This window comes from Syngnathus acus, chromosome 5 (assembly GCF_901709675.1).
Source record: "Syngnathus acus chromosome 5, fSynAcu1.2, whole genome shotgun sequence".
Classification (NCBI taxonomy): Eukaryota; Metazoa; Chordata; class Actinopteri; order Syngnathiformes; family Syngnathidae; genus Syngnathus; species Syngnathus acus.
Window position 1 is genome coordinate 11,303,100 of NC_051091.1, and position 22,550 is coordinate 11,325,649.

The 22,550-nt window shown below is 44.1% G+C and overlaps 4 protein-coding genes and 1 long non-coding RNA gene across 8 annotated transcripts; 2 read left to right on the top strand and 3 right to left on the bottom strand.

Annotated features, from left to right (window-relative positions):
• The first annotated feature begins 1,467 nt into the window (after nt 1-1,467).
• Nucleotides 1,468-10,854, top strand: LOC119123377. Of its 2 annotated transcripts, none has more exons than XR_005098039.1 (3): nt 1,468-1,643; nt 2,151-2,221; nt 10,617-10,854. It is a non-coding gene; the product is annotated as an uncharacterized LOC119123377 (long non-coding RNA). The 2 variants fall into 2 exon arrangements; XR_005098038.1 differs by lacking the exon at nt 1,468-1,643 and adding an exon at nt 1,934-2,087.
• Nucleotides 4,033-9,307, bottom strand: LOC119123374 (twinfilin-2). 2 transcript variants are annotated; one of them, XM_037252419.1, is made up of 9 exons: nt 8,995-9,307; nt 7,589-7,762; nt 6,547-6,642; nt 6,352-6,456; nt 6,156-6,170; nt 5,888-6,013; nt 5,660-5,810; nt 4,635-4,756; nt 4,033-4,422 (listed from the first exon to the last, which is right to left on the bottom strand). In XM_037252419.1, exons 1-9 carry the CDS (start codon nt 8,995-8,997, stop codon nt 4,255-4,257), a joined length of 960 nt encoding a protein of 319 aa, XP_037108314.1. In that variant the 5' UTR covers nt 8,998-9,307; the 3' UTR covers nt 4,033-4,254. The 2 variants fall into 2 exon arrangements, with proteins under 2 accessions (XP_037108314.1, XP_037108313.1); XM_037252418.1 differs by having other exon boundaries at nt 7,589-7,767; nt 8,995-9,306.
• Nucleotides 9,924-12,727, bottom strand: wdr82 (WD repeat domain 82). The gene is made up of 9 exons (XM_037252420.1): nt 12,567-12,727; nt 12,071-12,168; nt 11,543-11,609; nt 11,356-11,455; nt 11,075-11,191; nt 10,854-11,009; nt 10,654-10,723; nt 10,293-10,435; nt 9,924-10,090 (listed from the first exon to the last, which is right to left on the bottom strand). Exons 1-9 carry the CDS (start codon nt 12,725-12,727, stop codon nt 10,061-10,063), a joined length of 942 nt encoding a protein of 313 aa, XP_037108315.1. The 3' UTR covers nt 9,924-10,060.
• On the top strand, nt 11,092-16,578 carry aurka (aurora kinase A). Of its 2 annotated transcripts, none has more exons than XM_037252416.1 (9): nt 11,092-11,207; nt 13,774-13,839; nt 14,407-14,749; nt 14,825-14,867; nt 14,945-15,136; nt 15,341-15,479; nt 15,554-15,702; nt 15,782-15,956; nt 16,079-16,578. In XM_037252416.1, exons 2-9 carry the CDS (start codon nt 13,777-13,779, stop codon nt 16,259-16,261), a joined length of 1,287 nt encoding a protein of 428 aa, XP_037108311.1. In that variant the 5' UTR covers nt 11,092-11,207; nt 13,774-13,776; the 3' UTR covers nt 16,262-16,578. The 2 variants fall into 2 exon arrangements, with proteins under 2 accessions (XP_037108311.1, XP_037108310.1); XM_037252415.1 differs by lacking the exon at nt 11,092-11,207 and adding an exon at nt 13,263-13,538.
• A 1,139-nt stretch (nt 16,579-17,717) lies between these two features.
• Nucleotides 17,718-22,462, bottom strand: slc32a1 (solute carrier family 32 member 1). The gene is made up of 2 exons (XM_037252414.1): nt 21,577-22,462; nt 17,718-20,588 (listed from the first exon to the last, which is right to left on the bottom strand). Exons 1-2 carry the CDS (start codon nt 21,976-21,978, stop codon nt 19,401-19,403), a joined length of 1,590 nt encoding a protein of 529 aa, XP_037108309.1. The 5' UTR covers nt 21,979-22,462; the 3' UTR covers nt 17,718-19,400.
• Between the last annotated feature and the right edge of the window lie 88 nt (nt 22,463-22,550).

The window sequence follows — 22,550 nt, forward strand, 5'->3', positions numbered from 1 at the left end:
CAGCCATAAAATGCCCAAAAAAGTGAAAAAAAACCATATATAAGTCGCTCCGGAGTACAAGTCGCATTTTGGGGGGCAATTTATTCGACAAATTCCAACACCAAGAACAGACATAAACGAGCAACAACAGGCTAAACGATAGGTATGCTAACGTGACATAAACACAAACAAAGAGCTGAGAACGGGCCTGACGTAACATTCAGAGTTATTAAAAAAAACTATTACATAAATAACACGTTTATAAAACCATCTGTGTCACTCCAATTCATTAAATCCATCGGTCGTCCTTTATGTCAACAATTGGTGCGCGCCGCTGACGGCGCTTGCACTTCAAAATATTCCACAGGCCCATATAACGATATATAAATTAGATATCAAATAACTATTATATAAGCAATAATATTATCAAACCATCTGTGCACTCTAAATCATTAAATCCATTGATCAAATTCCTCGTCCTTTGTCAACAACGCCGCGCGTGCGCCCTGACGTCAGCCTCGTCGTTATTCCACAGATCTAGTATGTAACTGTATTGTAGCGTTAACAAAGTACAAGGAAAGACGTGGGTTTGGTAAACGGGTCTTTATTTAACAAAAGAAACTTCCAGGCGTGTGGCGGCGTGGACGTCCAGCCACGGAGGTGGAAGAGAGATCCATAGAATAGGACCGGGCGTGCGTAAAAGCCATGACCGAGCCCCATCCACCGTCCCCGGACAGCCACCCGGCCGAGCGCCAGCCCCCGACTTCCATCCACGGAGGTGAAAGAGAGCTCCGTAGAGTAGGACCGGGCGTGCGTAAAAGCCATGTCCGAGCCCCATCCACCGTCCCCGGACAGCCACCCGGCCGAGCGCCGGCCCCCGACTTCTATCCACGGATGTGAAAGAGAGCTTCCTAGAGTAGGACCGGGCGTGCGTAAAAGCCATAATAGTTTTTCAAACCTTCTGTGTCACTCCAAATCCTTAAATCCTTCAAACTCTTCGTCCTCCGTGTCACTTAGAAACAAAGCCGCTAATGATGCCGGTAGTACGTGGGGCCCTTCGTCATCCCGTGATCGAATCTTTGTCCTTTATGTAAACGACTGCCGCGTCGCGCTGCTGACGTCACTTGAAATTCAAATTACAGTAATCCCTTGCTACATCGCAGTTCGTTTATCGCGGTTTCACTTTTTGTTTTTTGTTTTTGAAAATTTTTGAAAGAAAACACATATAAGTCGCTCCTTATTATAAGTCGCCCCCCCACCCAAACTATGAAAAAAACGCGATTTATAGTCCGAAAATTACGGTAATCACGATTATGAAAAAAAAATCCATTATTAATTTTGGTTTGGCAAATGTCAGAACAGTCAAAACAATAAAGCTTCACAGATTGACTGTTTTTTTTTTTTCTTTCAAAAAACAACAACTCCCTTGCATTTTTTTAAAGACCTTCCTTGAAACACCCTCTAAATAACAGCTTTCCCAAATATTTCCACTCACACGCATGTGGTGGATTGGCCTCGCACCAACACATGCAACTATTTAAGAGTCGTTGCCATTTGCACTGGAGTGAGCTGATACAGTACTGCTCAATGGGAACCCTTTCCTAGAAATCCTGAAGCGAGCTCTCTTCTCAGAAGGCCTCTGGACTTTTGTCTATCCGGATGCAGTTAAGCAAATATGTTTTCTCATGTAACAATATGAGGTAGGGGAAAAAAAAGTTCTTAAAAGCATTAACGTTGTAACGTAAATCAGTCAGAGCTTGTGTAAAGTAAATAAATTGTAGTTTGCAGGCAGCGCTGCTTGTCAAGCTGACCTCATAAATGCGGTTAGCCAGATGATTAATATGCATGTATGTGAGCCGGCCTATTCCGAGGAATTCTCCTTCCCTTGAGGCATTTTTCCGGCAGGCACTTTAGAAGGTCTTGTTATTGAATCGGAGCCACAATATGAGCTGTCATTTTTTTTTTCCGTGTTCAGAATACACAAGAGCAGATTCTAGGAATACTGAAAAAGGCTTGTCTTCGAGTTCTAACAGGGAAGCGGGAAAAAATGATATACACAGTCAACTGGGTGCTTTTCAGGGAAAACTGGCGCTATTGGTGAATGTTTGGTAGGTAGGTGGAGAATGACAGATTTTTGGCTCATGTTTTCATCAATGCTTGTTTGTCCGCAGTACTCAACAATGAACTCGCTTGTGCTGATCTGAGGAGTGTGTGACTTCCCTCGAAGCAAAAGTGACGCAAGGTAAGAAGTTTTGTGCATGCTTGAAATTAGATAGTTGTGTTTTCTTAGAAATGTAGATATTGGAAAACATTTTTTGTTTTTATATTTTCTGCCATTTGATTGTATATGGCTTGAATGGTGCAGTCCAGGCGGCTCGGTGGCGCACTGGGTAGCACGTCCGCCTCACAGTTAGGAGGGTGCGGGTTCGATTCCACCTCCGGCCCTCCCTGTGTGGAGTTTGCATGTTCTCCCCGGGCCCGCGTGGGTTTTCTCCGGGCACTCCGGTTTCCTCCCACATCCCAAAGACATGCTTGGTAGGCCGATTGAAGACTCCAAATTGTCCCTAGGTGTGAGTGCAAATGGTTGTTTGTCTCTGTGTGCCCTGTGATTGGCTGGCGACCGGTTCGGGGTGTCCCCCGCCTACTGCCCGATGACGGCTGGGATAGGCTCCAGCACTCCCGCGACCCCCGTGGGGACTAAGCGGTTCAGAAAATGGATGGATGGATGGTGCAGTCCATCTCCAAATCAAATGGCATTATTTGACATTTCATACTCCCATATCAAATCTTCCTTTCCCATTAAGTTGAATTTAAATGTCATTTACCCCCCACCACCAATAAATAAATAAATAAATAAATAAAGTAACACTAATAATATTGTACTTTATAAAATCTTATTATAAAGATTAGATGAAGCAATTTCTGGAGAATTAATAAATATTGTAAATATGTTTTGATTAATAAATATTTATTGGTAAAAAATGGAAGAATGTTAAATGATGAATACTGTGGAATTATGGAATATAATTGAATGATATTTAATAATATCTGACCAAACGTATAAATGGTGCCGACGTGGTGACTCTATATCTCAAAGCTGATTGATTGGAGGCTTTCTAATCTTCTATCTCCTTTTTTTTTTTTTATCGTTTCCTGATACTTCTGGGAATTTCAGTCCAATCCAATGTTCTTCATGATCTTGTGCGTGTGATAGTAGCGCAGGTGGGATGGACGGACATGGTGGATGGCTGCCAAATGTGATTTTCCACGTCACCTCTTATCAGTGTTACTTCGCCGAAGTATGTGAGAGTTTATGAATGGACGCTATTGCTGCTGATACAGGAGTGCTAGTTTCAGAAAATCCATCTCTGAGCTCTTAATGGCTTGATGGTCACGTATTCAGGCACTTTGAGCTGCTGCTACAACACTGCAGAATTGTGCTATTAACTCACTTCAGTGTTGTCTGTCAACGTGGCCGCCTCGCTTCTGCTTTATGACTGCATGTCGCTTTTGTTTCCAGAGTTTTTTTTAAGATAATTGACTTATCCATGCATGGATATGTTTAACAGCTGCACACTGAGTGAGAACATCTTAAGCACAGTAAAAACATTTTTATTTGGAATTTCATTTTTGTTTCGTTTTTTTTTTTTTTTTTTTTTTTACAAACATCGCTGGTACAAAAATGTATTTAAAACTCCACTGCAGTTTTTCTTTTGTGCAACTGTAAAGAAATCATCTATTTGTTGGGTACAGTTTAACAGAATGGAGAAAAAAAAAAGAAACCGATTGGCTTCCCATTATCACTTCCATCCTAGTTGGCACATACTAGTTGTGTTCAGAATAAACATAAGGGCGTTTTCTTCAAACATGATTGGTGGTAGGCTAATCACTTCAATCTTACTTTATAATTTTACCTTTCTAACATGGGTTCACTCTGTTTAGCAAATCACCTGTATGCAAAATTACTTTTTATTTAACTATGTAAAATTCCTTTTTCATCATGTTCTGTAAAGGAACAAGACTTGTTTTAACTTGTGGCGCGTTCCCAATGCCTTTGTGTATGGAAAGAAATAGCTACTAATATATATTATTAAACACGCCAATATGATTCTGAACTATTCATAGAACGAGACTAGCCTATACTATGTCACAGATGTCCCGTGCCCACAAGGAATTGGACACTGAGCGCTTTGTTGCGGGCCTGACGAGGTGTCAGTGTTATTTTACAAGGTGCCAGTACTCGAGTAACACCTCAGCGGTACGATTTGTCCAACTCTAGCCGTCCTGCATGACCTCGCCCGGGCCTTTAATTAGGCGTTTGAGTCCCCTCTTGCCTGCGGGGCCGCGTGGTTTGGCAAAAGCCTGCTTGAAAGCATGCTGCTTGGGATGGACCTCTTCGTACAGAAACCCCTCTGTCAACTCATCTCCGCTGTCGATTTCCAACTAAATAGAGAAAAGGAAAATATAATGCATTTGCCGCGCTGCACTTTGCGTGGCTTGTTTGTAAAATCCTTCACAAAATTGCAAGGCACGTTATGTTTCTTAGAGCTTCAAATTCTTTGAAAAGGAAAAATGCAGAGCATGTGACCTCAGCGTCCTCAAAGGAATTTTATCCTTCAGTTGCTCAATTGAATTTTCTATCCATGTACTTTTACCTTTTTAGCAACCTGCAGTCGATAATCTCTCTCCACGTCCTCCAAGAGTCGACTCTTGCAGCTAGAGTAGAGCATTCTCTCTTTAATGTTGCAGTTGTATCCAGGCATGGAGTAGATGAAAACTAACAAAACAGGATGGCAGACATTTAACTGACACAAAAGCTCAAACCATCACTTCGGTTACCTTCTTTGCCTTTTCGCATATATTTTTTATTTATAAAATGTGATTAAGAGTCGGTAAGACAAAGCAAGGCAGCTAATAGGTGTGCTTCAGAAGATTTGTAGAACTTTAAAATGTGTCAAACTCTTAAATAGCCCTGTGATCAACTGGTGTTCTTTTCCTGACATTTGCATTTTATGTGCGAATTTAAATGGGCAAACAATGACACATGATGCCGCAAGTCATTATGATGTGGCTTGACCCATGGATAAAGGATGCCCTTTGTAATAATGTACTTTTGAATCTTATGATTCTCCTGAATTGCGTCCCACGATCAATTCGAAGAAGCCACGAGTGGTGTTTGAATAAAGGTGTATTGTATTGTATGTACATCAATCCATTTTGTACACTGATCGTCCTTGTGAGCGTCATCACGGCTCAACTGACTTTGAAACAAGGTACACTCTGTACTGCTCGCAGGGCGTACAAATACTGTCCACTCACATCCACAATTTTAGACAATTTAGACTCCAGTGCCAGAGCCAAGATTCAAACCCAGATCCTCAGAACAGTAACGCTGACATGCTAAAACGACATGATCGCCGTGCTGCTTGTGGTTTAGGATAGAATAGAATAGAATGCCCTTTATTGTCATTTTACAACGAAATTTGGATAAATAAATAAAGAAAAACAATTTCTCCGAAATCAAATTACTGCTAGTTTGTCTCATCCTCCTTGGCTATTTTAGACGGCTGGTCTCGTCTGACTTCTGCTGCTAAATATATAAGCCTGTTGTCAGGGGGGTTCACACGGAGAGACATTCCATCTAAATACAAATGAAGCATGAGACTCAATAATGGCGTACCAATGGTTTCGAGGTAGTCGCCTTCATGGGAGTGTTTGTAGAGGAAGAAGTGATATCTTGGTGTGTCTTTAGGAACCCGGCAGGGTAAATCCCGCGTCTCCGTCTGGTGGGAATGAACCAGTTCAATGGTCTCCCGCTCCACATCTAGTTTCTGACAAAGAGGATGTGGTCATTCATTTTTTTTTACTATTATTATGGCGTTAGAAGTGGCGGTGGTGTGGTGCAGACCAGCTGTATGTAGTTGATCTGCTTCTGGGCAAGTTGCTGGAGGGCTCGTCTGGCCGTCTCCTGCAGCGGGAAAGCCAGGCCTTGAAGGGTTTGTGCGTTACTATCCACGCTGTTCTCTGCCGTCACCTGCAGGGGGCAGCAAGCACACGTCTCATCTTACTAATAATGTTACCAAAGAACAGATTTAGGTCAAATTCAAGGAAAGGCTAAAATGAATCTGGTGTGATGATATCATGAAAATGTTTGGGAAAGATAATGATAAACATACCTGTTTGACTCTGCCCTGTAAAAACAATCAGAGCGGAACGTTAGCTATTAGAATGATTCACTCAAACAGCATTCATAGGGTGCCTTGCAAAAGTATCCACACCCCTTTGACTTTGTTCACATTTGGTTTCAGTCAAACTGAATTGTATGAATACTTTAGTGATGGCAGAAACACCAAAGTGATTTTGCCATCTCACCTCAGTGAGCTTGATCCTCTGCAGCTCCTGCTCAGCTAGTGTGAGCGGGGCAGGACCGCAGCATGACGATACATGACGCTGGTAGCCCGACAGGCAGACGTCTTCCTATGGGGAGGGCAGGCAAGAGATACAGTCGAACGAGCTACTTTTAAACACACCTCACTGCTGCATGCTGCCAACCAAATTGACTCTGACCTCCAGTGTTCCAAAAATCTCATACTTCACGTGGCCACCACCAAACTCCTTTTTGATCATGGCACGGGTAGCAGCATACAGCATCTTGTCTTTGACCTGGAGACAGCAAACAAGCAGGGACTCTAAATTACAGGTTTTTAGATCAAATAGAAAAAGAGCTATTCAAAAATATTTGGAATCGACAAAGTAAAACATTGTGTTCTACTTTTATTTTGCTTTGAAATAGCTTTCTATCCCTAAATTACACAACTTTGATTTTTGACAATTCTTTAAAAGCAAAAACGTCACTAGTGTTCGACAAAATAGACGGCATGGTTGGAACTGAAGTGACCAAGACCTACGTACATACGGGACCATATTTACATCTGTAAAAACTGCGACATGTGACGTTGAGTTTTGTGTGTGTATGCGTGTCATGCCATTGACACATTCTGTTTACATTTGAAGTTTTGTTTTTGTAATGAGAACAATTATCATAAAATTACAATTTTAAGATTATAGGCTCAAGTATTGTAAGATTAGCACTTTTATATATAAAGTGGAGTTTTAGTTGAGCTAATCTGAGTCATCACAGTAAGGAAAAACTCCACTTGGCATTGGTCACATCAGTGAATGTTTTTTTATTCCAATGTTTTTAGTCATACAATGTGTTAATTTATTAGAAAGAGTCCCTTTAGATCGTGTAACGTCCCACCGTATCAATAATTCATAGTGGCGGCTCCAAATGAGGATATCTTTGAATTCATATTGCCAAGAGCCAAGACAGCTTGTGATGCAGTCAGCTGCTTGTTGTTGTGCTGACACTCTAAAGTGTCGCGTGACAGACACAGAACAGTGTGACCTATGCTATGCTATGCTATGCTATGCTATGCTATGCTATGCTATGCTATGCTATGCTATGCTATGCGGCAAAGGGACATTACCTTTACTGGCAGATAGAATGTAGCCTGTGAATTAAGTTTTGTGTACAACCCTTGTAAATTTCTATCAGACTGCTCTTGTCAGTGTGTTGATCGTAAAGGTGATGACCATTGTGACATACGGAAGACTGATCAGGTGACCAGGATAGGAAGAGCCACTCAAAGCCCAGTGCATTGTGGGAGTCCAGGCGGTAGAGCACATAGCAGGGCTCCTGTCGGTCCAGCAGAGGTAGGAGGAAGTGGTCGTAGTCCTGGTCCCATCTCTGCTCTGGTTCCCTGTAGGCCCCCAGCACCAGCTGTTCTGAAAGTCAACCCAGGCAAACATCACATACCTTGCGTTACGACACATACCAGTGGGATGACGTTATGTTTAGCTTCTTTAGTACACAATTTTATTTCTCCCTCCCTCTCTTACCCTGTCTGTCTCTGATTGCTACCTAGCTAATTACCTAGCTTGGCTTTGCTAACTTGTCTCCTGCACACAGCTGCTATTCTGAGGGACAACACATTAGAGATGTGACAATACCAGCTTTAAGTATCAAAAGAATGCCGATTTTGTTGGGTCATTGGTGCCCTTATCCCTGCTTTAGATTGCACAAGTGTCAATCATGAGTCAGGGATGGAAAAAAACTCTTGAATGATTGCATGTCAGTAGAAAATGGTTCACATGACACACCCAAATAAAAGTTAAAGCAGTCGTGTCACCGATGTTAAAAGGGACTCGTACACAAAAGCAAGTCATGAGTGAGAGTCAGATGCACACACTACATGAATAACAACACTGGCCTCGCTGACCGCTTTTTCCACTTCACACTTCAGCAGCTCCCTTCAAATCTTTTATCCCCCTCCCTTTCCTTCCCTTCTCTAAATCGTTCGGGGGGTTTTTTCTTAGAAATGTTGGTTCCAACCGCCTTCAGTGCAGGCAGATAACATCGGCTGTTGTTCTTTTTCCTGAAAACCAACCCATTTTGAAATTACCAGCAAGACTATTATAGCACTGCTGTAATCAAGGCACCATGGAACTGATGCTTTAGTGAAGCCTATTCTATTTATTGCTCTGTTTTACTAATATGGATATTAGTAAAAATTTTATTATAAGGCTGCCCTAGTATATTGTATATTGTGTACTATGTCTTGTCACCGTGGGATAGTGGGAACGTAATTTTGATTTGTTTGTGTGTCTTGGCATGTGAAGAAATTGACAATAAAGCAGACTTTGACTTTCTTTTAAATGTCATGTAAAAGCAAAGGAATGTTGTTTGACTTTGGGCTTGGTGCCTTATAGCCAGGGGTCACCACATGATGGTTCATATTTATATATTCAAATGCTCATATGACCCACCATGTTTTTTAAATTGACAGTTCATGATTGTGGAATCTGGACTCCTAAAATGCAAAATTGGTGATTGTAAAGATTCCAAGAGGGCCCAATGACAAGGATATAAAACCAACAACTGCAGCAAAGCAAATGAAACATAACCAACATAGAACATTCACTCCAGGGGTGTGTTGTCGTGGGGCCACTCACCATCTTGTATTCGCACCTTAATGAGGCGCAGCGCTCCCCCTCTCGCCCGGGCCAGAAACTCCCTCAGCTCTGGCGTCACCACCAGGGCTAGAAACATGGCGACTCAAGCAGTCGTAAGCAAGCAGCAGAGTGATCCTCCTTTTGCAGGCCCCAAGAAATGGTCTCTCCAAGTCCCAAGAAAGTTAAAAACTATTTACTGCGATTTACTTGGCCAAGTTGAAAATGTCAAAGTAGTGTAGAGCTGTAAGGGGCATCAGGGACCGTATGGGTGTGCGAGATAGGACATCGCTCAAGCAACTGGGACAGTATCGTGTGCACACAGATGGGGAACATGATCTGACTACCAAATTTAGCTCCCACTGACAAGTCCACTCTTGGTGCTGACCTGTAGGAAAAAAAAAAAAAAAAAGCACCCAACACCACAAGTGGGGGGGCAGGTCATGTAGTACATGTAAAATCACAAGCTTTTCCATTAGAAATATTGTGTTTTTGAACCAAATTTAAAAACATTGGGATGTATAATTGCTTACATAATTACCAATGTTCACGATTGTTTTTATCTTCATTTCTGTGTAGTCAGTCAGTCATCCAGGTCATTATAATTTATAATGGTTGACTCAAGGGCAAAGGATTCTTGTTAAAATGTGTTGTTTTTAGTTATTGTCAGATAAACATGAATATGACTTTAGCAACTGCTTTATGGCCGATGTTGATGACATCACTGTTAGCTGGAGGCAAAAGAAGGGAAGCCAGCAGTAAACACCACTAATTTTTTCTACAAAATGTCATTTTGTTGTGTTCTAGTAACCAAAACTGTAAAAAAAAAAAGAAATTGTGAATTATATCATACCCCATCATCTGCCGCCAGTCATGAAATGTTAAAATTGAGCAGCAGAAATGTAGGAAAAGTAAACAAACACCCAAGAATTACCAAGATAAGTTTTTAATATAAAATAAAAAATATACATAATAAAAATGGACACATTCTACTTCTGCACACAACATATTTACAAGTTATTGGATCACAAAGACAGGATGAGATGCCGCCCCCTGTTGGCCGCACACTTCAGTCGTCAATGGTAGGAAGCCAGAACGCCTAAAAAGACAAGCGTATATAATTCAAAAAGACACATTTGTATTTTCCGAGCATTCAAAACGTGTTATGAAATTTGCCCCAAAGGTGCACATCACACTTAATCGTTTTGCCTCCAGTCTGTTGAGAACAAACAAACTAGTATTGCTTCTGCCATGCATTGCTAATGTACCACAACACATACGATGGCGCGGCTCTCGCTCACCATGTTGGAGCAGGCGCTGGCGAACGTCATGAATTTGGGGTTGAACTGGAGGCATGTGATGGGCCCCGTGTGCTTTCCGTCTAGTACAGCCACCTTCAAGCCGCTCTCGGCGTTCCACATGTGGATCTTGCCGTCCTCAGAACCTGCGTTACAAACAATTTCAAATACGAGCCCAGCCAGAAACAACACCTAAACTGCAAGGAAGAGTAGGCAAATGATGAAAAGATTTGTAAAATATTACTTTATGAGCAAATGTTGGCACAGTGTGTTTTTATTCAATTTGAATGCTGTCATCAATTACGCTCTCATGCACCATTTTTGCAGGATTTCTGTGTGGAAGGGGCTGCACAGTTGAACTTACCGATGACGACGAACTGAGAGTCGGGTGTGAACGAGGCTTCCAGAGTGACCCCTTTATTGTTGTTGTATCCCTGCAGGTAGAGAAACACAACACTTAGTGACGCTGATCACTTCGGAGTCTGTAAAGTACAACCACAATAATGAACTGATTGGAATTGTTCCACCAGTGGCTCTCTGACAGCTTGTTTTCATCCATCTCACCCCGAAGGAATGCAGCACGGCCCCTTTAAACGCATCGAGGATGCGGAGGGCGCCGCCGTTGGTGGAGAGGAGAATGAGTTTCCCGTCGTTGCTGAACTTGAGTCCCGTCCACTCGCACGTCCTGTCATACTGCAGCTTGAAGGTCGCGAAAGGACCCTGCCAACCGAGGGTAAAGGCCCAGTGTGAAGCTGCCCGACGTCGCCGCATTGTCGTGTGCTCACCTTGTCAAATGACCGCAGATCGTAAAGCTTCACCATTTCTGAATTGATGCCTGCTGCAAAAATGAGGCCCTCCGGATCGAACGAGCATACCGGCTTCCCTTGAAGGTGCATGAGACCCTGCATGTGATGACAGGTGGGTGAGACGGTACTTTAAAGGGGACACAATAGAAAAAGGTGACTTCTAAAAGCATTTATACAGTTGTGCCATTTTAATTAGTGCAGCCCTATGGGAAATGTTTGAAATTTTCCCCAAAACAATATGCACAACACATCTGGATTACCTGGCAGTTAGGCGAGCGCAGATCCCACAGTCTTATGGTTTTATCCAAGGATCCGGAAATGAAGGTGTCATCCACGGGAGACATTGACAGCGAAGTCACTCTGAACACAACAGTCAAGTGGATTAAGTCAATGTGCCCGAAAGGAAGGAGGGGAGAAAAAAAAAAAGACACGACTATCGGTTCCCACCTTTTATTGTGGCCTGGGAAATAGCGGATGTATTTATTGTCGTGAAGGGACAAGTATCTGATTGTATCTTTGGGGATGAAAATGGAAAAACATTGGTGACATAGGTCATTACATCATCCATGACACATTTAAGGAACAAAATCAAACTCGAGCAGTGGTGATGAGTGCGCTCGGACATGGGCAAGGCAGTCATTTGTACAGTTAGCTCCAGTGTGGGGCACAATCATAGGCCCAAAAACTGTACAAACAACTACCTCAGACCAGAGCGAGCAATCTTGTGGCGAGCATCCTGGAGACACACTCTTACATCTACCTTCCACAAATTGCGGCTACCAGATGATACCTTTGAATGGCCTTCATGTTTCCATTTATTAAAGAAAGAGGTGGCTGTCATTTATGAGGATATATGGTATATGTTCACCATTAGCATGTCTGAATAAAAAACTCTTGAAAAACTCTTGAATCTTATAAGCAACACTTCATGAAAAGAAAGAAAAAACACACTAAAGACATTTGGCTTCAACATACCATCGATTTTGTTGGAACTGTAGACCACTGTGTTGGCTGCATGTGTGTACCTGATCAAATCCACTCCATACTTTTTACTGTAGAGAGTCCTCTTGGGTCTGGAAACACATTTTAGAAAGATTATTATAATGGAAGGGTTAGGGGGGGAACTAGAGGCTGCAACAGTTCAATTAGGGTGAGAGACCTTAAGATTAAGCACTTAAAGACAATCACTACTGCACACAATGTTCTGTACATAATGTAGAAAATGACAAAGCATAAGACAACAAAAAGGTGACACACTGGGCTGATCGTAAACAATCTCATTTGACTCAATCAAAGGAGGGATTCGAACCAGAGCTTCACAATGTGTGGCAAAAGAGATAACCACTAATATCCAAGAACTACAATAACTCATTGGATGATTTAAAAAATAAAAAAATACTATGACCAACCTCGCCAGTTACTGCTAACTAGCTTTAGCACGTCAGCTACCAAAACACCCAGTCTTACTTACTTCCCCTCCTGACAGTCGTACAACACGAGCGAATCGTCATCGCTGCTCGATATAATCGACTCTCCATTGGAGCTGAAGTCGAAGCAGTTGATCTTGTCAGTGTTCTCCCGGAAAACCTTTGCCACCCTGAAGCTCCGCAGCACATTGTCCGTCAGCTTCATGGCGGCCTCGCTCTCTCTCTATAGCTGTGTCCTGAGAGGGGCTTCCACAGACCGCTTTATACAAACTTCTGAATACACTTTGCTTCTAAAATATACTATGAGGTCCGTAAGAGCGATAACCGTCGTTTTCGACAACAATTAAGGCGCGATATTAGTTTTTGCAACGCTACCATTACTTGATTCAACCCCCGCGTAATGTCGGCGTCGCGCATGCGCGGCTGGCGCCAAGCGACAGCTCGAAACTACGTGATTTCGGTGTATCGCGAGATTGACGTACTGTCGCTCGCGTAGTGTTGTTTTGCGCCACATAACCACAATCTGTTAACAGTATATCATAATCGTGACCCTAATGTCATCATATTGACTATACGTCATTTTTTTCCTGCACCAAGTAGCTGTAGCTCTTTATTTTTTTCCCCTGCCCTCTGCTCCTTCTTATGACGTCACGTCTCTAACCTTTGTCAGCCAATGGGTGGGCAAATAGTTTATTCTCTCAGCCAATAGCAATGCATTCCAATTTTAAAGGTTCGGAAGCGAGGGACTTTTGAAATTAAACAAACGACTGGGGGCTACCTTTGCGGCCGTCGTCGTTCCTGACTCCAGATTGTACTTTTTAGGAAGGAAAAAAAAAAAAAAGATTATTATTATTATGGACGAGTGCTAATACTGTCCTGGGTTTCGAAACGTTGGAAGTAAAATCAATTTCTGTGACTTTGTCGCTTGTACCCTTACATTTGCTGCAGGGGCACTTTACTGTAACGTTAGCTAGGTTAACGTTGCCTACCATCGCCGTAAAATTTCACACTTTTTGGTAAGTTTGACTCTAAGTTAACTTTAAAATGCTTACATTTCGCATTCGCGAAAGCCAGTCTTACAAATTTCTCCATTGTGACTGTAAAAGCTTTCTTTATTGTAATTGTGTTGCGCGATGTTATTCGCCTAAGGCTAGCTGGAAGTCGCTCTTCTTTAAACGACGATGTTCACAATGTGCAAAATAGACGCCCATTATTATTTTATATTACAATATTGATTGTTCCCTCTATCAGACCATGGAGACAGATACCAGGCTCAAACTACAAAACAATCTGAAGACTGAAAGAACTGAAATTAAGGTAAGTGGCCGCAACAAATTTACATGGTCTCAACTACAGTTACGCATAGCACTTAAATTCACACCACCAAAATAATCTGTCGTGATTTAAGGGCCTTTTTGGGATCAGATTTACATCAAACTGGCCCGTCCACATTTGGGGCTCACAGGACTTGAGGCAAGCCTTGTAATTCTATTGTTTCCAGGCTTGGTTTGTCATGTTCTGTTGTCACGAGTGTCTGAAATGGTGATCCATTGACATAAAAAATCAGATGCACATTCCTACTCTTGCTCCTTTCAACCTATGTCGCTCTTTCCAGTAGTGCTTGGGCATTTTTTGTTTTTGATTTTTCATGCAAGCAGGGGTCAAGTTAGTGATTATATGGTGGGGGCCAAGGCAAAGAGAGTTTTGTAGGTCCTTGGAAGAAGCCTGAAGCGATTCCGAAACTTTATTGGGAAGCGCGAGTGATTTGCTGAGGGGAAAAAAAATCATAAAATGGCTCATAGAAAATAGAATATGGTTAATTGGAAGGGATATCTCAAGACATTTTTCTTTTTGATGATTCATTGTGTTTTCCTTTCATTCCAGCGAGCTGAGGATGGACCAATGCGTATCCCCGTGTCCCATATGGCCTCTAAACGTCTCGTAGTCCCATCCCAGCAACCGCAACGCATTCTGACAGTGTCCAATGGGCCTCAGCGCTTAATGCACCCGTTAAAACACAGCAAGTCTGCGCATCACCTCCTCAGTTCCACCAAGCCTGCACAACCCGAGAATCAGAATGTCAAAACGGCAACGGCAAATCCGCAGCCCAAAGCTCCTGTCCGGCGGAGCCAGCCTATGATGAATGAGCCTAAAGTGAACCTGGGGATGACAAAACCTGCTGTTGAAGCCACTGCCACGGAAGCTGCAAAACCTGAGATGCCACAAAGTACGCACATGTCAAATGTATCCATTAGCTAGCGTAGGTTATTATTGCCATAATATCTACGTTTTGTTTTGTCAGAGGAACCAGCCAAGAAAGATTCTGCAGACACATCGTCATCCAAGTACATCTTTTTGCATTAACACGCCATGTTTATTTATTGTTGTATGTTGAGACATGTTTGGTTTTGGGGCGGCGCAGGAAGCGTTGGAGTTTGGACAGCTTTGAAATCGGCCGGCCACTGGGAAAGGGCAAGTTTGGCAACGTCTACCTTGCCAGAGAGCGCCAGACCAAATTCATCCTGGCCCTGAAGGTGCTCTTCAAAAAGCAGCTGGAGAAGGCGGGCGTGGAGCACCAGCTGAGGAGAGAGGTGGAGATCCAGTCTCATCTCAGGTGAGAGAAAGAAAAAAAAAACAGCGTACACATAGCCTCGTGTGGTGGATTAAAGGTGAAGTTTAAGATGATGATTAAAATGTTCAACACGCGTGGGAGCCGGAAACTACTTTAGAAAAAATATATATGCGCTTTCAATACCTTATTGCAGGTGGGTCTGGAATGTATTTGTCATGCACTCACTATACAAATGCTTCTGCGCAGGCACCCCAACATCCTACGCCTCTTCGGCTATTTCCATGACGTTTCCCGTGTGTACCTCATACTCGAATATGCCCCCAAGGGCGAGCTCTTCGGTGAGTTGCAGCGCTGTGGATTTTTCCCCGAAGATCGCAGTGCTACGGTAAGTTTTATTTTATTTCAGCATCCAAGACATCCTTGCATGTTTCACTAGCTATGATCACTGTGCCATTCTAGTACATCATGGAGCTGGCAGATGCCCTGGACTACTGCCATTCGAGGAAGGTGATCCACAGGGACATTAAGCCCGAGAATCTCCTGCTGGGCACCAACGGGGACCTGAAGATCGCCGACTTCGGTTGGTCCGTCCACACGCCCTCGTCCAGGTGCTCCTTTGTCCATACCTTTGTGAGTGATGCTGCCCTATGACTGACACACACACATCTCTCGTCCTTCCTTGTGCAGGAGGTCTACTTTATGCGGAACACTGGATTATTTGCCCCCCGAAATGATCGAAGGGAAGACCCACGACGAGAAGGTGGATCTGTGGAGTCTCGGCGTGCTTTGCTATGAGTTCCTGGTCGGGAAACCACCATTTGAAACCCAATCTTACAAGGACACGTATCGCAGGATATCCAGGGTACGTAAGACGTCTGTAGGTTGCGGTCGATAAGGGATAAGGCAGGTCCATATTTGTTTTATGTGTGTGTTATTTAACCTGTGGCATTTTTATCTTTTGCCATCTCTTGTTTCCCGGTGCAGGTTGAGTACTCGTACCCGTCGCAATCCAGCGTCAGCGAACTGGCCAAAGATTTGATTTCTCGCCTGCTGAAGCACAATCCTGCATACAGACTGCCCATAAAAGGGGTTCTGTCTCACCCCTGGGTGGTCCAGAACTCCACCAAGAAGCCCAGCGCCCACGGCATGGAAGAGCTCAGCCACTGATGGAAATAAATCATTTCATGCTGGCCGTTTTAAGTACGGTCAACTTGAGCCATGCCTTTCTTCTGGTTTCCCTTCTTGTAAATATTTCTCTCTTCTAATAATTAGAATTTTATTGACTTGAAATGTAAATAAGATAAAATCCTCTTGCACTTTGCCTTTAGCCTAGCAACCTCTTGACGTTTGTTGGGTGTGCTGTTTTGGACAGCAGGGGCCGCCAGTGCACCACTATCGCTCATATGGGGGGAGGGGGGTTTCTTCCATGGTCTTTGTTCTTAAATTCTTTTTGAAGCGCCAATAAAAGTGTTGAACCCATATAATTTGCTGTATCGATTTGCTCTCATTTTGCATGACCTTGGGGGATTTTGTTGTTGAGAAATGAATAGTTTAGGTTTGTCCCTACTCTTACACATCCAAACCAGATTGGATCAGGGTTCTCGTAGACCGGACTTGCATGGACAGGTTTTACATTAATGAACATTATTTACCGCTTCTGCTGCTTTGTTAACAGGGAGGCTAATTGTTTTTTTCCCCATTAAGTATGGCTAGATGCAAGCCAGCCTCCACATGTGAATCATGACCGTGCAGACGCCGCTGCAATCAACACCGGGCATTAACAGGTAAGAGCAGACGGTCTTGTGTATGCTCCGAGCGCAAAATCTGCTTTTATTTATCTATAGCACGGCCCAGTGGAGAAAAGGCTTCCACTGAATCATGTTCTTTATTTGGTATTTTTGTTTACGTGACAGGGTGTTCAGTAGTTCTACCCACGTCAGCCCAAACAAAAACCCTATAAACGTTCTCTTTTGGGGAGGCCAAGACCAATCTTTGAAAATTTGTGCAATTTTTAGTGACACTACCCCCCCCCCCCCCCCGGGGAAAAAAAAATGGGTGTCTTCAGAAATTCGCTCTGACGCCCAAGGCAGAGCTTTATTCCCTTCTATTATTTCTGAACGCTGTGTTTTCTAAACCAATCAGCAGCTCGTACTTGAACTGTTTCCATCTCGACTGCTTGACGCACTGGCGTTCACAGAATGTATATATGTGTGTGTGTGGCATGTTTGAGTGACAATATGAAGTGAGTAAACATGTAATTTGTTCAATCTACTGGCCCAAAAAGCAAGAACAGGCATTCACATTCATCCTTTTATACTTTGACTATTTTTTTAAACAATTGCAATTGCTTTTTACGTTGGCCTATTTTTTTGGAAGATAAGGTATTCGCTAAATTGCGTGCGTTTTCTTTAAAGAATAGTTTCGTTCTGACCGTTTTCTCCTTCCCATAACAGTCTATAGATATAGTTTATATTGGATGTAAAATCTATAGACATTTTACATCCAAGTCGGGTATATCCTCATGGAATTATTTGGATTTTATTTAATAAATTGTCTAATTTATGCCCCTAACCCCACCCCCAAAAGGAATTCATTTACGTGAAAAAAGAGTGCAACTACTTTCAACATCATTTTCTGTTTATTACTGAGAAAAAAAATACATGTTCTGACCGTTTTAGCGTTACATGAGACCACACATTATTCTTTACAATAATTTCACTTCTTTTAATCTGTTGTTTAATATTAATTTCCACGATATATGATAACGACTTTGATATACATTCCATCTGTTTTGAAACCACAATAAGAATAATAAACACTACACGTACGCTTGTTATTTTTTTCTCTTTTTTTTTTTAAACAACATTTCCACAGGACCCCATTTGATTGCACAGAATGAAAAATGTCCGTATGCACATTTTGCTTTCTTTCTCTCTTTCTTTTGTTAAGTTAGGATTGCCATACACCGAATTCATCATTTCATATGATAACAGGCCACGTGTTTGGAATGTGATGACAAACAGCATTTTTTTTTGTTGTATGTGCAGCGGGAGAGGCTTTAGATTTCGGAGCTGCCAATCAAAGGTATAAATAAAATGTGCTAATTTATCCAATTAACTACTTTATTATTATTATTATAATTTAAATATCCCCTTCCAAGTTGTTTTTCTTGTGTGTATGTGCGTGCGAGCGTGCGTGTGTGTGCGCGCGCGTGTGCGTGTGTGCACCCGCGCGCACCAAATATACATTCAATGCATAGTTTGAATAGCTGCTTGTTAGGTCCAATCTCCTACCGTATGTATATTTATTATAGGCTACAACTCTGGAAAATAAATAAATAAATAAATAAATAAATCTGATATTCTGACCATTTTTAAAAATGCTCCAAATGATGACGTTTATCTTTGAAATCTGGGAGTCTTTAAACAAAAGAAAATATTTTTTGTACTCGCTGTAAATGGGGAAAATAGGACAAACTGATTTTTTTTTTTTTTGCAGTGGTCTTCTATTTGATTTCCAGAGCTGTTTTATGTTTCTACTGCTGGTTATTGCCGTCGTGTTTGGACATTTTTGTCTGTGGATGATAACCCTTATTGCATCGGGCCTTAAAGAAATTAGCATTTTAATACGGGTGTCAATCAAGCAGATTGAGGGGAAGAAGACTATTGTTCGTTTTCATAGACGTACAATGCCAATTAGGCACACATCAGACGAATGCATACTGGATTTATTTTCGCAAGGCCTCGTGCATTACGAGAGGGCCATAGCTGCGTTGCGCGCAAAACATTATGGTTTGGAGCGTGCGCCTTTTACGCATGAATTTATTTTAGAAGAAGAGTCCCAGATGAGTCATCTCATTGTACCTTGCCTCAAAGAAAATGGTATTTAATAGCGTCACTCAAGCAAAATTGATGGTAAGAAGTATTTGCGTTTTATAACGCTGCCGGTATATCAGGTACTACTGCTTATTGATTGACATTTGTTTTAAGGCAAGACGCATGAACTGAAGTGAGAAAAAGGCGGCGGCCCAGACAGAGCATCTTGCTTTAAATAAATGAACATTGGAATCAATCAAACATAGTACGGAGAAAACTATTTTTTCTTCTTGGATTTACACAGCCAATTTATTAGATACACTTGCATCTGACTATTGTGTTGTCTGATATTTTGCCATATTAATGCAAGGCCTCGTGACAGGAGGGCATATAGCGGCGTGATGCGCAAGACTGAATGGGTGCGAGTGTGCGCTTTTACGCATGAACTGAAGCAAGAGGAGGAGAAAGAGGCGGGCCAAAGGGTGCGGAGTCTACTCCTCTATGTTGTACTTGAAGGCCTCCACAAGCCCTTCCATGGAGTGGATGAAGCCGGAGATGCTGCATATACCACCAATGACGAAGATGGACACGTCGAAGAAGACCTGGTGCCACTGCAGCTTCCTCCAGAGCAATTTGAGGTGGAAGAGGCTGGGCAACAGGAAGCAGAGCCCCGCGCCGGTCAGGCTCCCTGTCAGGCCCATGAGCAGCGCGAAGTGCGGCACGTAGATGGCCATGAGCAGTGTGAAGACCACCAGGCCGCAGCGTAGGCTCAGGCCCCACGATTTGAGGCGTCCGTCGCCCCCGTAGCAGTCAGGGAAGAAGGCTCGGCCGCCCTCCTGGAAGAAGCTCTTCTCCAACACCTCCACGGCGGCGAAGAAGGGCAGCGGGTAAGAGAGAAGCGCCTTGGCCACCAGGAAGATGTTGACCACGGCGCGGATGCCTGGCGGCAGGTTGTCCGTGATCACCTCCTTGGTGGCGTCGGCCCACGTCAGGTAGGCCACCAGGGCGAAGAGACCCTTGAGGATGCAGGCAGCGATGTGCGTCCAGTTCATCATGCAGTGGAACTCGCTAGGCTTCTGCATGTTGCCCTCCAGAGATGGTAGGAAGATCTGTGACGTGTAGCTGAACACAATGATGCCGATGGAGATGGGGAACTTCTTGACGTCAATGTAGAACTTGACCTTGTCCCACGCCCACACCCGCGCCCGCGACAGGCAGTAGGCGATCACCAGCACGTTGATGACGAAATGCGCCAGCGTGCACAGCAGGCTGAACTTGGACACGGCCTTCAGGTTTTTGAGGAAGGCGCACGGCAGCAGCGCCGCTGTGGCGATGATGGCCCACGACTTCTGCGAGATGGGCATGTTGGGGAAGCTGTTGTACATCAGGTTGCCGCTCACCACCACGTACAGGATGCACGTCATCACCAGCTCGATGATCTGCGCCACGTTGACCACGTGGCCGCCCAGTGCCGGAAAGCGCGGCGCGCAGCAAGCGTTGGCAATGTCCACGTAGGAGTCGCGCACGCGCACCAGACGACCGTCCTCGTCCTCCTCGTACAGGCACGAGATCAGGATCTTGCCCGTGTAACAGCACACCACCGCGGCGAAAATGATCAGGAAGAGGCCCAGGTAGCCCCCGTGCAAGATGGCGTAGGGCAGACCCAAGACGAACATCCCCTGTGAGCCGAAAACACACACAGTGATTTGGGTCATTCCACAAAAAAAGCAGATTTTCCAATATCCCTTTAAATCACAGCTTTCATGCTCTGGTCCTCGAGGGAGGAGGGAATCATCTAAAACATGCGGGACAATGGTCCTTGAGGACTGGAGCTTGACGTAGTGGTTGCAGCTTCACGCTTTGAGGTTTTTTGGCATTTGATCTCTTTAGTTTACATATCTCTGTCAAATCTGAGTGCATTTCAACAAAACCCAAATGTGCCACAAACTTTACTTTAATAATCCAACCTAGTTGATGGCAATTTTGATTCAGATTGCACTTTGACGCATGATATGTCAGATCAGATTGTCATATTCCTGTCCAATTAGTAGCCCACTGAAAGTGGTTCATCCTGTCACTTGTGCTTATTCCCCCTTGGTGGAGGGCTACACCCTCTTGAGTGCTTTGGTGATACTAAGTGACGTTCTTTGTGAGCCCCCCCAGTTTCCCCCCTCCCTTCCCGTTTTGACGTAGCGTGGGATTTCCACTTGGCTTTGAGCGCGTCTGTCTTCCCTCCCCCTCTCTGACGTCACCATGAGTCGTAGGAGACACTGTGACGTCAAAACCTCGAAACCACCAATTTTTTTTGTCGCAGAGCCTGCGAGCAAAGCGTACTCCTGCGTGGGTGGGGGCATTCACTTCGTTCACGCCCACTTTTCTCTTTCTCTTTTTCTTTTTCTTACCCCCCCATCCGCGCGCGCTTGTGTGCGCCACGGATGCGCGTCATTGCGCACGGAATGTATTCGAACAATTTGAAATCCAGTGTTAAACGCATGGAAAACGATGAATTAATATAGAGAGCTTTAGGATTTAATTATAGGAGGATTTGGGACAGTAGAAAGTGCGTGTTCGTGGACAATATGCGCGGAGGAAATCATCGCATTGCATTCACGCAGTATTGTATCCTAATAATAAAATGAACGGCAATCGGATGAGGTGCGCGCGTACCTGGATAGCATTGGTGACGTTCCATCCCGCCTCCCAAGCCGTGATCTTGGGTCTGGCCTCGGACAGTTCGTTCGAACCCCCGTCCTTGGAGGACGAGCGCGACGGACCGGTGCCGTCCCTCTGGTAGTGGCTGTCCCCATCGAGGGTACCGTCCCCACCTTCCCCTCCTTCTCCTTCCACCGCTGCCGCCTTGTCGGCGGCTAGGATGTCCATCTGCATGCCCTGCCGGTGGTCGTAGTCCAAGTCGTCGCAGGCGACGAAGCCCAGCGCCTCCTCGTCGGTGGCTGCCTGGAAGCCCATCCTGGCGAACATGCCGCTGACTTTGGCCTGGGATTTGTTGGTGACGGTCGTTGCCGCGTTGGACAGTTTATTGGACAGTTTGCTCCGGATTAACGTCGCCATATTTGCGCTTATTTCCTCCTCTCCTTATCCAATATATATATTAAAAAAAAGGAGGCTACTTTGGGTGGCGGCGTCCGCTTTGTTGCATCCACAAGACAAGAGAGTGGGTGGGTGAGGTGGGGAAAGCTTCTGATTAAGACACCGACGGTTTATTTATTTTTTTAGTTGCTATCTCCACTTCTTCCTCAGTGTGCTTCTCCTCAGGTTCATTTCACCTTCAGACGTCGTCGCTCCGCTTCTGCATCCTGCCCCCCTCCTCTCCTTTCCTCTCCTTCTCCTGTCCTCTCCTCCTTGATGCTCGACGCGACGCCTCCTAGCTGTCTTTTTGGCTCCAGTCTCCGTGCGTAAAAGCTTTACGCACCAAGCCCCCAAAAGTGTCTTTGTAAGTAAGGCCCTTTATGATATCCTTTTTTTTTTGCGCTCGGGGTGGGTGGAAGGTGCGTTCAGGTGCCTTCACCGATGCCAATGCGGTACCGTGGCGCTCAGGGGGGGTGGGCTTGAGTGCCCCCCCTCTCTTCCATCCCCTCCCTCCTTTTTTTTTAGTAGATAGAGCCCCGCACCAGGATAACACG